The sequence below is a fragment of the Tubulanus polymorphus genome, chromosome 3 (assembly GCF_964204645.1).
Source record: "Tubulanus polymorphus chromosome 3, tnTubPoly1.2, whole genome shotgun sequence".
Classification (NCBI taxonomy): domain Eukaryota; kingdom Metazoa; phylum Nemertea; class Palaeonemertea; order Tubulaniformes; family Tubulanidae; genus Tubulanus; species Tubulanus polymorphus.
The window spans coordinates 7,369,246-7,383,789 of record NC_134027.1 but is presented as its reverse complement, the minus strand read 5'-3'; the positions used below and the strand labels follow the sequence as shown (position 1 = coordinate 7,383,789).

At 35.8% G+C, this 14,544-nt stretch overlaps 2 protein-coding genes across 2 annotated transcripts; one reads left to right on the top strand and one right to left on the bottom strand.

The window, feature by feature from the left end:
* The first annotated feature begins 6,660 nt into the window (after positions 1-6,660).
* Positions 6,661-7,779, top strand: LOC141902425 (small ribosomal subunit protein uS17m-like). Its single transcript, XM_074790139.1, has 2 exons — positions 6,661-7,259; positions 7,398-7,779. The coding sequence occupies exons 1-2, from the start codon at positions 7,095-7,097 to the stop codon at positions 7,740-7,742; spliced, it is 510 nt and encodes a 169-aa protein (XP_074646240.1). The 5' UTR covers positions 6,661-7,094; the 3' UTR covers positions 7,743-7,779.
* A 547-nt stretch (positions 7,780-8,326) lies between these two features.
* Positions 8,327-14,510, bottom strand: LOC141902886 (uncharacterized). The gene is made up of 9 exons (XM_074790810.1): positions 14,422-14,510; positions 12,123-14,016; positions 11,781-11,907; positions 11,539-11,688; positions 11,239-11,350; positions 10,883-11,014; positions 10,601-10,705; positions 10,307-10,486; positions 8,327-10,149 (listed from the first exon to the last, which is right to left on the bottom strand). Exons 2-9 carry the CDS (start codon positions 14,000-14,002, stop codon positions 9,932-9,934), a joined length of 2,904 nt encoding a protein of 967 aa, XP_074646911.1. The 5' UTR covers positions 14,003-14,016; positions 14,422-14,510; the 3' UTR covers positions 8,327-9,931.
* Between the last annotated feature and the right edge of the window lie 34 nt (positions 14,511-14,544).

Genomic DNA, 14,544 nt, shown 5'->3' with positions numbered 1-14,544 from the left:
CCCTGCTGGACTAAAAAACTGTTATATATAAGCTATATCCAAAGTCACCTAACGTATGCACTTATTGCGTGGGGGCCATTGTTATCATCTAGTCAATCCAAAAGTCTCTTTACTATTCAGAAAAAAGCACTAAGACTCATCGAAAACTCAGCTTACAACGCCCCAACAGGTCCTATTTTCAAAAAATATAAAATACTTAAATTCCATGATCTGATTCAACTGGAAATTATCAAATTAGGATTTCAATACACTCATAACTCCCTCCCAACTCCACTGCTAAATTTATTTCATCATAATTTCAACTTCCACTCCCACAATACCAGACAGTTTAACTATGCGAGAGCTGCTTTCCATAAATCCAAATTATACAGTAAATCCTTCTTAGCTCAGATGCCTAATATTTGGCGAAATACTCCGAATGTTATCCGTTCATCCACCAGCATAAATTCACTATCATTCCAATTTAAAAAACAAATATTACTGAAATACGCGTAATTATTCATCTCCCGTTGAGGAAAAACTTGGTATGTGTTTAGTCTTAACTAAACTTGACTAGACTGCTATACTAGACTATCTATCTTTGTAATCATTATTATCTGTGGCATTTGCTTTCTCCATATTTGTAATCAATCATTATTATTATGATTATTATTATTATTATTATTAATCAATCATTATTATTATTATTATTACTATTATTATTATTATTATTATTATTATTATCATTATTATTATTATTATTATTATTATTACTATTATTATTATCATTATGAGTATCTTTACCTAAATTACTGAAATATTAATGGTTATAGTATATTGCCGTAATTATGATTATCATTGTATTTGTATTTGTATAAGTTATTGTTGTCATTATTATTAGAATTTGTATTATTATTATTAGTATTATTATTATTATTATCATTGATTAGCATTACATGTATTATTATTGTTAGCATTATTATTATTATTATTATTATTATTATTATTGTTAGCATTAGGATTATTAATAGCATTATTTATAAGTATCACTGCACATTCCCCTGCACTCTGCACAAGGTTCCAGCGCCTTAATTTTATGTACAGCCTGTTGGCTTGCACTGGATACCTCGTAACCGGTTTACGAAAATAAATTATTATTATTATTTTTCAAAAGTTCGTGTACCACGTGTACTTTTCTTACTTCTGTATTCTAGTTCAACATTGCCATCAATAAATATTCACGCCAGTGCCCCGAATTTCTAAACGTTACACTTGTTCCAAGAACCAAATCACTCTCAAATACGACTCCAACAGACTGCAAAATCGGTGACATCTCTGGGGATGGGGAGCCACCATATGACCTACAACAAGACAATGCGGCAATCATGCGTTCGATGCTACTGGATTCATTCCTAGAATCCAAAATAAAAAAATATTTGCTCAAAATAGGTATTACTAACGGTTTCCATTGCCTGTAAAGTAGAAATGCTTTACTCTGATTATCAGTTGCATGAACACCAATGACGTCGCCTGGTTCTACTGCTATCTGATCAGCTTCGGGAACTTGTTCTACCCATGTCCCAGCTTCACCAGACGAAAGTATGTTGTAACCAATAATCTTGTATTTCAGGCTATCATTTGTCGGTCGCCATATGGAGACATGAGCGTCTTCGGCATTCGTACTATCTCTGTCATATTTCCATCTTTTAACTTTACCATAACATACAAATGCTTTCTTTGTGAATACAAGCAAGGTAGAATCGTGCTTAAGATACTTCGTATTACTTATTTCTGATCCATTCCAACCGACGCGCAAATGGGAACAGCCTGGAAAATGTTTGAAGAAATTCAGAGCAAATAACAAAGAATGTGACTTGATAGACAATATCTGTAAATTCACCGGAAAATCTACAATCAATCTTCTTTGAAAAAACCAACTTACTGTTTAAACTACTGTGAATAAATAACTCTACTGGTTGTTCGCCCAAATCTGATGGTACATGATCATAGAGCTGGCATTGAAGTAAACCCGACGAGGTTTGATTAGATAGTGAAAACGACCGACAAATATGTCTTTCGTTTGAACAATAAGAAGCACAACGTATTTTAGAGCGTTGATTTTCGATCGTCTTGAACGGTACCGGATTTGCATTTATCACTCTTCTCACAAAATTTCCACTTAATTGTTCACTTACTACAAATAACCTGAATACCAATATAAATTGGCACATTTGCAGCATCATCATCTCAGATGATGAACTGCCGTCTATCATCTATAATACCGTAAAGTTCCCAATCAATGTTATACCACAGGAAATAATTGATATATGGAAGATCCATGATGTACTATCGTTTCATTTGACGAAAGTTAAGTCCAAATTCCAATATTCTATCGAACATTAATGGCTTCGGGTACATATAACGGTCATTATATATTTATATCATTATATAATTCAATTGGTCTTACGCGATAGCCGAACCGTTTGTCTGGGGCAAGGCTTGCAAAATCAACTCTCAGTCAAAACTATTCTATCTTAGTCAGGGATTTCTAGCAGATGATTTCTATGGCCATTTTATGGTAACAGTGCACTGGTTCATCACTAAGGTTCATTGCAAAATCTTTTTCGCTCAGGTCCATGGTCCGGTTTCATGAAAAAGTTTAAGCTTAAATCAGTTAGGTTTGAATTGTTATCCTCATTGAAAACATGAAGTAATCAATGGAAATTACACCAACAATTTGAGGTGAACTTATTCGTGAAAACTGCGGGATCCAGCACACCGCGAGTGTCAGATTTTCTACCGTCGCGTGCTGCCCCATGATATGCTTACTATTCTTACTGTGGGATGCAAGTAATGGTTAGTATTCGTCGTCAACGACAAACATAGCGGCAGCACCTGACGGTTCATCGTGTTATCTAAAAAGATGTCGGCCCGAAAGAAAATTGTTTGGAGCGCTGTGAAATGTGTCGATTTACCGAAAGCGCAAACAAAACTTTTGATAGGAAAAGTTTTAGAGTATGGGGGCAAAGACAGAAAAACAGTGAAAATAAGGGCATTGAAAATGGTGCTGGATGACTACTTGAAAAAGGTACATAATTGATCTTTTTGATTTGCAAGAAATTGATGATGTTTTCTACTGTGTACTACTACTGACGGGTACTGTACTGTTTCAGTTCACACGATCGATCTGTTCTATTTGAGTTTATAACCTATTTTTACATTTCAGTACTGAGTATTACTGAATAATAGAATGCTTAAACTAATTATATCCAATATTATCGATCCTCTGACAATTCTCTGCAATAAATCCCTTCAGGATGGTATATTTCCAGATAGTATGAAAATTTCTCAGGTAATTCCTCTATATAAAAATGGAAACAAACAGCTCCTTAATAACTACCGACCAATATCTTTACTTCCGGTCATGTCGAAAATACTAGAAAAATTTGTTCACAATAGACTTTATAAATTTCTATGCAAACATAACATACTGAATAACAGCCAATATGGATTTAGACCAAAACACTCTACTACTCACGCAATCACAGAATTTACAGGCTCTATACTACAAAATCTTGAAAAGGGGGATCACTCCCTTGGCCTCTTTCTGGACTTATCTAAGGCTTTTGACTCCCTCGATATCAACAAATTATTATTTAAATTATCCCACTATGGTATTCGAGGTCATGCCTATAATTGGTTCAAATCATATTTATGCAATCGTAAAATATTTGTTAAATTCAATAATTCCTACTCTTCCTATAATACCGTTTCATTTGGTGTCCCACAGGGATCGGTCCTTGGGCCCTTACTTTTTCTTATTTATGTCAATGATCTTAATCACAACCTCTGCTACACTAAAGCTGTTTCCTTTGCAGATGATACTAACTTACTTATTTCCAACAAACATATGAATTTACTATTGCATAATGCTAAAATTGATCTCAATATTATCATTGACTGGTTTAACTCAAATAAACTCACTCTTAACATAGATAAGACAAAGTACTTACTTTTTTCAAAAGATAAAACCATTGACAAATCATTATACAAAATAGTATTTGGAAAACACTCTCTTGAAATAGTAAACTCTACTAAATTTCTTGGTTTGCTAATTGATGATCGTCTAAATTGGGAACCTCATGTAAAACAATTAATTAACAAATTAAACAAAAATTTATATCTTTTAAGAAGCTTAAGAAATCTCATTCCCTGCTGGACTAAAAAACTGTTATATATAAGCTATATCCAAAGTCACCTAACGTATGCACTTATTGCGTGGGGGCCATTGTTATCATCTAGTCAATCCAAAAGTCTCTTTACTATTCAGAAAAAAGCACTAAGACTCATCGAAAACTCAGCTTACAACGCCCCAACAGGTCCTATTTTCAAAAAATATAAAATACTTAAATTCCATGATCTGATTCAACTGGAAATTATCAAATTAGGATTTCAATACACTCATAACTCCCTCCCAACTCCACTGCTAAATTTATTTCATCATAATTTCAACTTCCACTCCCACAATACCAGACAGTTTAACTATGCGAGAGCTGCTTTCCATAAATCCAAATTATACAGTAAATCCTTCTTAGCTCAGATGCCTAATATTTGGCGAAATACTCCGAATGTTATCCGTTCATCCACCAGCATAAATTCACTATCATTCCAATTTAAAAAACAAATATTACTGAAATACGCGTAATTATTCATCTCCCGTTGAGGAAAAACTTGGTATGTGTTTAGTCTTAACTAAACTTGACTAGACTGCTATACTAGACTATCTATCTTTGTAATCATTATTATCTGTGGCATTTGCTTTCTCCATATTTGTAATCAATCATTATTATTATGATTATTATTATTATTATTATTAATCAATCATTATTATTATTATTATTACTATTATTATTATTATTATTATTATTATTATCATTATTATTATTATTATTATTATTATTATTACTATTATTATTATCATTATGAGTATCTTTACCTAAATTACTGAAATATTAATGGTTATAGTATATTGCCGTAATTATGATTATCATTGTATTTGTATTTGTATAAGTTATTGTTGTCATTATTATTAGAATTTGTATTATTATTATTAGTATTATTATTATTATTATCATTGATTAGCATTACATGTATTATTATTGTTAGCATTATTATTATTATTATTATTATTATTATTATTGTTAGCATTAGGATTATTAATAGCATTATTTATAAGTATCACTGCACATTCCCCTGCACTCTGCACAAGGTTCCAGCGCCTTAATTTTATGTACAGCCTGTTGGCTTGCACTGGATACCTCGTAACCGGTTTACGAAAATAAATTATTATTATTATTTTTCAAAAGTTCGTGTACCACGTGTACTTTTCTTACTTCTGTATTCTAGTTCAACATTGCCATCAATAAATATTCACGCCAGTGCCCCGAATTTCTAAACGTTACACTTGTTCCAAGAACCAAATCACTCTCAAATACGACTCCAACAGACTGCAAAATCGGTGACATCTCTGGGGATGGGGAGCCACCATATGACCTACAACAAGACAATGCGGCAATCATGCGTTCGATGCTACTGGATTCATTCCTAGAATCCAAAATAAAAAAATATTTGCTCAAAATAGGTATTACTAACGGTTTCCATTGCCTGTAAAGTAGAAATGCTTTACTCTGATTATCAGTTGCATGAACACCAATGACGTCGCCTGGTTCTACTGCTATCTGATCAGCTTCGGGAACTTGTTCTACCCATGTCCCAGCTTCACCAGACGAAAGTATGTTGTAACCAATAATCTTGTATTTCAGGCTATCATTTGTCGGTCGCCATATGGAGACATGAGCGTCTTCGGCATTCGTACTATCTCTGTCATATTTCCATCTTTTAACTTTACCATAACATACAAATGCTTTCTTTGTGAATACAAGCAAGGTAGAATCGTGCTTAAGATACTTCGTATTACTTATTTCTGATCCATTCCAACCGACGCGCAAATGGGAACAGCCTGGAAAATGTTTGAAGAAATTCAGAGCAAATAACAAAGAATGTGACTTGATAGACAATATCTGTAAATTCACCGGAAAATCTACAATCAATCTTCTTTGAAAAAACCAACTTACTGTTTAAACTACTGTGAATAAATAACTCTACTGGTTGTTCGCCCAAATCTGATGGTACATGATCATAGAGCTGGCATTGAAGTAAACCCGACGAGGTTTGATTAGATAGTGAAAACGACCGACAAATATGTCTTTCGTTTGAACAATAAGAAGCACAACGTATTTTAGAGCGTTGATTTTCGATCGTCTTGAACGGTACCGGATTTGCATTTATCACTCTTCTCACAAAATTTCCACTTAATTGTTCACTTACTACAAATAACCTGAATACCAATATAAATTGGCACATTTGCAGCATCATCATCTCAGATGATGAACTGCCGTCTATCATCTATAATACCGTAAAGTTCCCAATCAATGTTATACCACAGGAAATAATTGATATATGGAAGATCCATGATGTACTATCGTTTCATTTGACGAAAGTTAAGTCCAAATTCCAATATTCTATCGAACATTAATGGCTTCGGGTACATATAACGGTCATTATATATTTATATCATTATATAATTCAATTGGTCTTACGCGATAGCCGAACCGTTTGTCTGGGGCAAGGCTTGCAAAATCAACTCTCAGTCAAAACTATTCTATCTTAGTCAGGGATTTCTAGCAGATGATTTCTATGGCCATTTTATGGTAACAGTGCACTGGTTCATCACTAAGGTTCATTGCAAAATCTTTTTCGCTCAGGTCCATGGTCCGGTTTCATGAAAAAGTTTAAGCTTAAATCAGTTAGGTTTGAATTGTTATCCTCATTGAAAACATGAAGTAATCAATGGAAATTACACCAACAATTTGAGGTGAACTTATTCGTGAAAACTGCGGGATCCAGCACACCGCGAGTGTCAGATTTTCTACCGTCGCGTGCTGCCCCATGATATGCTTACTATTCTTACTGTGGGATGCAAGTAATGGTTAGTATTCGTCGTCAACGACAAACATAGCGGCAGCACCTGACGGTTCATCGTGTTATCTAAAAAGATGTCGGCCCGAAAGAAAATTGTTTGGAGCGCTGTGAAATGTGTCGATTTACCGAAAGCGCAAACAAAACTTTTGATAGGAAAAGTTTTAGAGTATGGGGGCAAAGACAGAAAAACAGTGAAAATAAGGGCATTGAAAATGGTGCTGGATGACTACTTGAAAAAGGTACATAATTGATCTTTTTGATTTGCAAGAAATTGATGATGTTTTCTACTGTGTACTACTACTGACGGGTACTGTACTGTTTCAGTTCACACGATCGATCTGTTCTATTTGAGTTTATAACCTATTTTTACATTTCAGTACTTTAACGAAAGGTGTCATCTACTGGCAATGGATACAAAACAGATATGCAACATCGGTGACCTAGTGTTGATAAAACAACTATCTGAAGAAGTCAGAAAAGATGTTCTCCATGAGGTCAAGGAAAAAGTCTACAGCACAGGGGACTATACCGACCCCCTGACCGGTCGAAAATGCAGCGGACCAAACTATCGACCTGAGGAGTGGCCAAACCCAATAGAAACTTTGAAGAGATATGCACCTGAGGAGTATAAAAGACTGTCTCCGAGTTTAGAAAATTTCAAAATGGAGCCGATCATCGAAAAATATAAAAAACAAATTGAAAATAATGATAACTCTACGTAATATGAGCTATACGATTTTATATATACGTTGCAGTACATAGTGTAATTAATAAATTGATTGTTCATTGAATTGGTATATTTTTCAAATTTCTGTCTCAAATTGAAGTCCACGCCGCAGACCCATTGCTTTATGGTTGTTTGTAACTTTAAAATCCTGTGAATTTTTTCATCGAATAATGAAGGAAATTTTGGAAAGTGTAAAATGCCACTGTTAGGACTGATGAAGAAAAATATGGCGTTATAAAGAATGTGATTATTATTAAATAAGAGTTGAATAGAGCAAATTTGTTCTCGGGGGCGGGGCGGAAATGTTTGCATCTAGAGAGCAGTGGCATTTAAGTTTTACTCGTCTGCTCTAAGAGAAACCCTTATTGAAAAACAAGTAACAAAGAAAATGTTTTCAAATGTAGGAAATTTGGGAATGTTTGGATACAAGGCAGTTTAGTTGCATCTGAAACAAAGGAAGTCCTACTCATCTGCTATGAAGAGCAGGAAAAATCAGACTTCAAATAATTGCTATATAACACAGAATCATGGATTCAGACACTGAATTAACATTTTATTAATAAAAATTTCATTTGACAGCTTTAAGGGAGGGAAAATACAATTTTTACATCTTCAATATTCTGCACACATAAAACATACATGTATTGGCAAAGGAAGCAGACAAAAATAAAGCTATTCAATGCACTATTCTACAGACAATATTCCTCATATTGATGATCTTACAATAGACTCTAAGGCTTAAAAAAATTGATACCTTGTTTCTCCGCTCTGCTGAGCTTAAATGTTGACCCGGCCGGCCGCCTATCTACCCTATACATTACTTTTTTTAAAATCGTGATCAATTTTACCATAACAGACCCGGCCGCTATAGAAATGAACTGTTTACAAATTTTATCATATTTTACAAAATGACCCGGCCGCTGCGGAGAAACAAGGTATCATTTTTGTTTAGCCTAACTGACAAGGAATAGTAAACAGACAAATTTAAATTCCAGTAAACATTATTTTTTTGTGCACTCCACATCTGCAGAAACAAAATTCATGCCTCAATTGCAATTGCAAGCAGTATCAATACTGGTAACAACGCACAAAAATATACCAAATATTTGGTATATCAAATAAATAGATAAATTCGAACAATCTGTATCAAAAATTTTCCTTTCTGTCCTACCTCAATTGTACTGCTGAAATCAAAAATTTATTATCTTTGGCCCTTGACTTCACGGAACAAGCATGAAAGATCTCAATCATATCAAGGGATGAGAACATTGTCGGGTACATCATATTATAGTGTGTTCACTAACCAGGCATTGAAGCACATTTTTCTTTATATCTCTTGGCCAACAATTTGGAAGAAGATAATGCTGACTGTCACTTGAGTACAATGCGGGATACAAATTTAGCTGATTAGCCAACAAAATTGATAACCAATTCACCGTCTAATTCTAGTCTGAAAAGTTTTGAGATTTACAAGACAATTTACCAATACTAGTAAAATATATCAATTCCAATAGTTTAAATAGCATTGGATGTGATTAATACCGCTATAATAATTACAGACTTTCCGTTTTTTGCACCATCTGGTTATCCATGATCAAATTTGATCTCTAAACTGGAAACTATACATAACATTGTACATCGTACTTGTATTCCCCAAAATATCAAAACGTAAAAATCAACAATTTACTTTTATCAATAATCTATTTTGTTATGTTCGCGCCTTAGCCTTAGCACATTTTGAAATTCTAATGACCACAAAATACATTGAATAACACGATGGATTATATCAGATTAGAATACACACTGTAGAATTGACTATTCTTGTATTCCCATATTGTAAAACATACAACATGCTAGTTTCAATAATTTGAAACCGTCAACAAAATACAAATAACGCTTTAAAAGCAAATGAATTATCATCACACAGAGTAACATTGGAGCCAATCTAACCGCTTGCAAAATTCAAGACAAAACACTTAGAAAAGTAGGCTCCATAGTTGAACTAGATTTTTTTCAGTGACAAAATTTTTCTCAATTTGGTCATTAACCAGGTTATAACCATAATAATATCCCTGCAATTTGTATATTCATCATATTACCGGTATGGAGAATCTGTCTACTTCGAAGGCTAAAATAGTCTTCACTGCTTGCCAATATTGGCTATGCCTGCCACAAGGGTGTTCGCTACGAAGTATCTTTCTGGCTATCACCATCTACACTTTTTGTACATATAGGCAGCTCGCCTAGATTCACTAGCTCATTGTAACTGTCCGATCCATGTTTTACAAACAAACTAATCCCAGCTAGATACACAGCAGGGATCAATATGTGAGATGTCCATGGTAATTTGTAACCTTGAAAACCGGGTGCATTTGCTTCACGTAGCACACTGACTACTTGACCTGCAAGTGAAGAAAAACTTAATTACTTACTAAATAGAGACACGCATAATATTTCCCTCATTTGTTCTATTCATTCTATTCATCTTCTGTATGATGGAAAGTAAATTCATTGAATAGAGCAACTACCGAAATCGTTCAAAGATCCTTTGTAACATACCTAAAACATTGAAATCCTGCCATCTTTTATCCTCCTGCAGTAACATGGTGTTAAGATCGCAATCTTCGGTCCAACGAGCTACAACATCACTTCGTCGCACCAACAATACCGAATCACTGCACAATTGCTGCTCAATAATACTAAATGGCACTATCTCCAACGGATTCGTTAAGTAAACCCCTAAAAGCGACATCAAACAGTTTTACAAAATAAAGCGTAAGTTCAAAGACGTGGCTAAAAACATTGATGAATCATATTAAGAGTATTCTATATTAGAGCCTCAGCAAAAGTTACCTTTAGGTCCTACACCATACACCATTTGATGATGCCATGCATCTGGAGTAACCCAACCTGGGGGTACTGCCTTCTGTAAGTTTAATGTAGCAAGAGGAACTGCACCTAATGATAAACAGAATGTATGAAATTCTTAGAATGTGATGAATTCAATAGGACAGTCCTAAGCAACAGTTTTAGTATGCCTGGGAATCAATGCAAAAACATGAAAAAGGTCTTCGAATAAAATCTTTGAGTACCGTTCATGTACTTCACCTTCGGCAAATATTCATGTATCCTTACCTTTGCTTATCCAATAACCCAACCATCGTGATAAATCCACTTTTCGTTTCGGGTAGAAACTGAAAAATCTTCCATATATAGCACCATCAGTTACTTTATGTACCCCATCGATGAGGTCTATAGCTGTTGTCCCTACAAATGTTAACAAATCAACTATTGTTAACTTAAGAACTCTTCTGACATGAACTTTTCCTTATATTTTGATGCTAAGCAAAACTCTTTTGTCTTTTGAAACAACTCTGATCAAATACCAAACTAAGAATTTAGAGAATAGTGACTGACTCCACAAGTCTGGTATGAGACTTATAATTTCCAAGCATAAAAGATAACTTTTAATTTTCAGCATAAGGACTTACCAGCCACACTTCTCGATAGCAGATATTCTGGCACCGATGCCTTTTCTGCCCTTAGGTTTGCTTTTATCACATAGTTCACTTTCTCTTTATCACAGAAAATATCAAAGGCTTTCTGTAAAAGAAATCAATCATCTTTTGATTTGCAACAAAATCAGCAGAATTTGAAAGGCAGCAAATTATACTATCAGTGCCTCAATGCACCAGTGGGATTTCGAAGTTCTATTTACAAACATGAAATCACATTTTTACTATGCTGTTATAGAATTGTCAAAGAAGAATGATTTCATTTAAAAAACTCACCAATATATTAATAACAGCAGTAGGACCACATGCTGAGCGACCTATTTGTTTAACTTGACTGATATATGCTTCATATTCACTCCATACCATTACTTTTTGGATTGAAGGAACTTTGCGGTGTTTTTGATGGTGACATTTACCTTCATCCGTCTGAAAAAAAGCAACAAAACATTTTACATTGGGATTTGGACACAGACGAAGCTAGAATGTAATTAACATGAATATGAGAAAATCATTTGAACCTTGGCAATATTTTCATCACGCTGTTCTGTATTACTGATATCATACTGAGGCTGTTCCTGTTCAGGACTCAAGTCACTGCTTAACGGTTCATCGGATGCATCAACAAATATTGGTTCAGATGCTTCTCTGCAGTAAATAGATAGCATAATGCATAACAATCTCAGAATCTCCCTTCCGATATATTCTGGAAGTAAACTACTGCTTTCCCATAATAGAATCTACCTAACATATAGCCTAGCTTGCAATGCAAAAATTGTCTAAAAATTGGCTACAAAACTCGATATTCAATAAAAGATCTTTACGAAACTATCTTCATAGGTGAAATCAAATTAAACACTTACCGATCAGAACTGTCGTCATCATCATCTGAAGCCGAAGGGTTATAGTCTAGCAGACGCACGTATCGACCATGAGATGTCACATCAATGCGTAGCTTCTGATGGAATTCCTGCGAGTAAACTTCCCGTCCGAAAACTGACGCGATAAATGCATCATCGTACAAACGATCCTCATTGTCTGTATTACTGTGATCGTCGCCTTGGTAACTGTTCTCATCGTTATCGAAATTCGAAGTTGACGTCTGCCTCGACACGTTGTAAAGATCGTCTTCCGACGACTGGTCGCTGGACGAAACTTCGTTCAGATTATTCGGTATATTTGGAATATTAAAAGACTGCTCTGTCGGACACAAACAGATATCGATGCTTTCGACGAGATTTCGTTCATCCTCGCGAATGCTGCTGCCGCCGTCTTTATGAACATCGCAGTAATCTTTACCACGTGAACACGACTCGGAAACGCCGCTTTCGATCGAATTTAGTTCGGGATACTCGACGTCCGGCGACCACAGCGATAACGATTCCGGTGTTAACGCGCATGTATCCATACTACTGTCCGACGTGTGCGAAACGCTCGTGCGCATATTTCCGCCGGATAACGTCAAAGTTTTCGAGTTCGTATCGGGCGAATTCGAGCCGTCGATTAAATTTTCGTTATCGTCGTCGTCCTCCTCGTCGTTATCTTCAATCGACGCGTCGCTGAGATGGTTCATCCACTCGCGGTTATTTCGACATGATTTCGACGAGAATACGGCGACTTCGTCGACGATATTACCGCGCGTCGTGGTGTGTAGCACCTTTTTCACGGAATCCTTCGCGACCGTTAACGTTTTCGTGTCCAAATTGCAGCCGTCGTGACCTTTACGCGAGACGTTGACCGTATCGTACATGTTGGCGATAACGTGCTGCGAATTGTTCACGTCTTCATCGGATGAATCTCGTTCGTCCGTCGAATTCAAACCATAGTTTTCCCTATTAACGAAATCCGTTTCAATAAAGTCACCTTGATCGTCGTAAACATGAATCTCACCGTTACCGCCACGGTAACTATCAACGCTGATGTTATTATGAATGATTCCGTTGGTATTGATACTTTGAAAGACTGGTGCGGAATCGTTTGTGCTGTGGTCGCTGCTGTCTTTGTATTGATAATTGTACTCGTAGAAGTCTTCGTCCGACGAACACGACGTTAAAGCCGACGCCACGCGGCGATCGAGTTGCGACGCGCCTGTTATCATATTCGACTCGGTCGGCGAATGTGACAGCGACGAAATACCGTTCATAACTTTAATCTGCGTCGATTCCGAATCACCCCCTCCTTCGTGGCGGCCGTCATCCTCGTTTAAGTGCACTAAAAGATGCGCGTTGGCAGTAATATAATTATCCATGTCATCGCCGCAATCCCTTGTCGCTATCATTCCATTCGTGGAAACGTTTTTGCCTAAGAAATTATTGGCCTTTTGTTTCGCCGTGCAATTCTCCGGAGACACGGATTCGAAATTGTTTTGATGACAAGTGCAGTGCGCCTTCGAGTATAAAGCGTCATTATCGCGCTGGTGTTTTGTTGAGTGGATATCTTGTCGATCGTCACAGCGGATATTCAAACTATGCTCTTTTTTCGATACCTGAATTATGTCACCGGTTGTATTGGTAGTTTCTCGTCCCTCGTGTGATGAAATCTTGTTTGTTTCTGTGTTGTCAAACGTTCCGTTACCCCCATTTCCGATCGACAAGTCACCTCCATTTTCGACACGAGATTGCGGGTGTTCAATACTGGATATAAACTGGTTTCCGTGCGCGACAGGAAGGCAATGATGATTATCGATACATACACCGTTCGGTTTTAACTTTTTGATATTTTTATCAGCTCTCATTTTATCCATATCTATCGCCAAACCTGTAATATGCGATTAAACGAAGAAACTTTAATTGAATGAGGGGGCAGAATCGAACAAATCCATGATGGTCCATGAGGAAATGAATTAAAATAGACAACATCAACAAGACTTTTGCCTTTTTGGAACGGAATAGAAAACCTTGAGATGCAAATTGTGGTTATAACTAATGTAAAATTATCTGTACAATAAAATGAAACTGGAGGTGTAGAAGATCCAGGGGGTCCATGATGATTCAGGGAAGAAGGAACAGGAAGCAAGGAAGTTTCAGTTGAAGGAAGGGTTATTTTTTGGGGGAGGCTTTTTTTAAAGTTAAGATAATAATTATATTCGATGATTAGGCCCACATAAATGTACAATGTACTACAACATATATGGTTGATTTCAGGGTTAGTAAAACTGCTTACATCGATTGTTGTTAACGAGATTTGAGGAATAAATGCAGCGAAATAAGAGAGAAATTTATGAGAAATGCTACATTTCGCTTGATTTCCCAGAATGCACTACTGTCATTTCAGTGTGGCATTGAT

Bases quoted from the DNA above. Each gene is read 5' to 3' on its own strand.
- LOC141902425 (XM_074790139.1), top strand. From the start codon at position 7,095: ATGTCGGCCCGAAAGAAAATTGTTTGGAGCGCTGTGAAATGTGTCGAT. The intron at 7,260-7,397 runs GTACATAATTGA...TTTACATTTCAG, and splicing joins TGGATGACTACTTGAAAAAG to TACTTTAACGAAAGGTGTCA.
- LOC141902886 (XM_074790810.1), bottom strand. From the start codon at position 14,002: ATGGATAAAATGAGAGCTGATAAAAATATCAAAAAGTTAAAACCGAAC. The intron at 11,908-12,122 runs GTAAGTGTTTAA...TATTTACTGCAG, and splicing joins GATGACGACAGTTCTGATCG to AGAAGCATCTGAACCAATAT. The intron at 10,706-10,882 runs GTAAGGATACAT...GTTTATCATTAG, and splicing joins GGGTTATTGGATAAGCAAAG to GTGCAGTTCCTCTTGCTACA.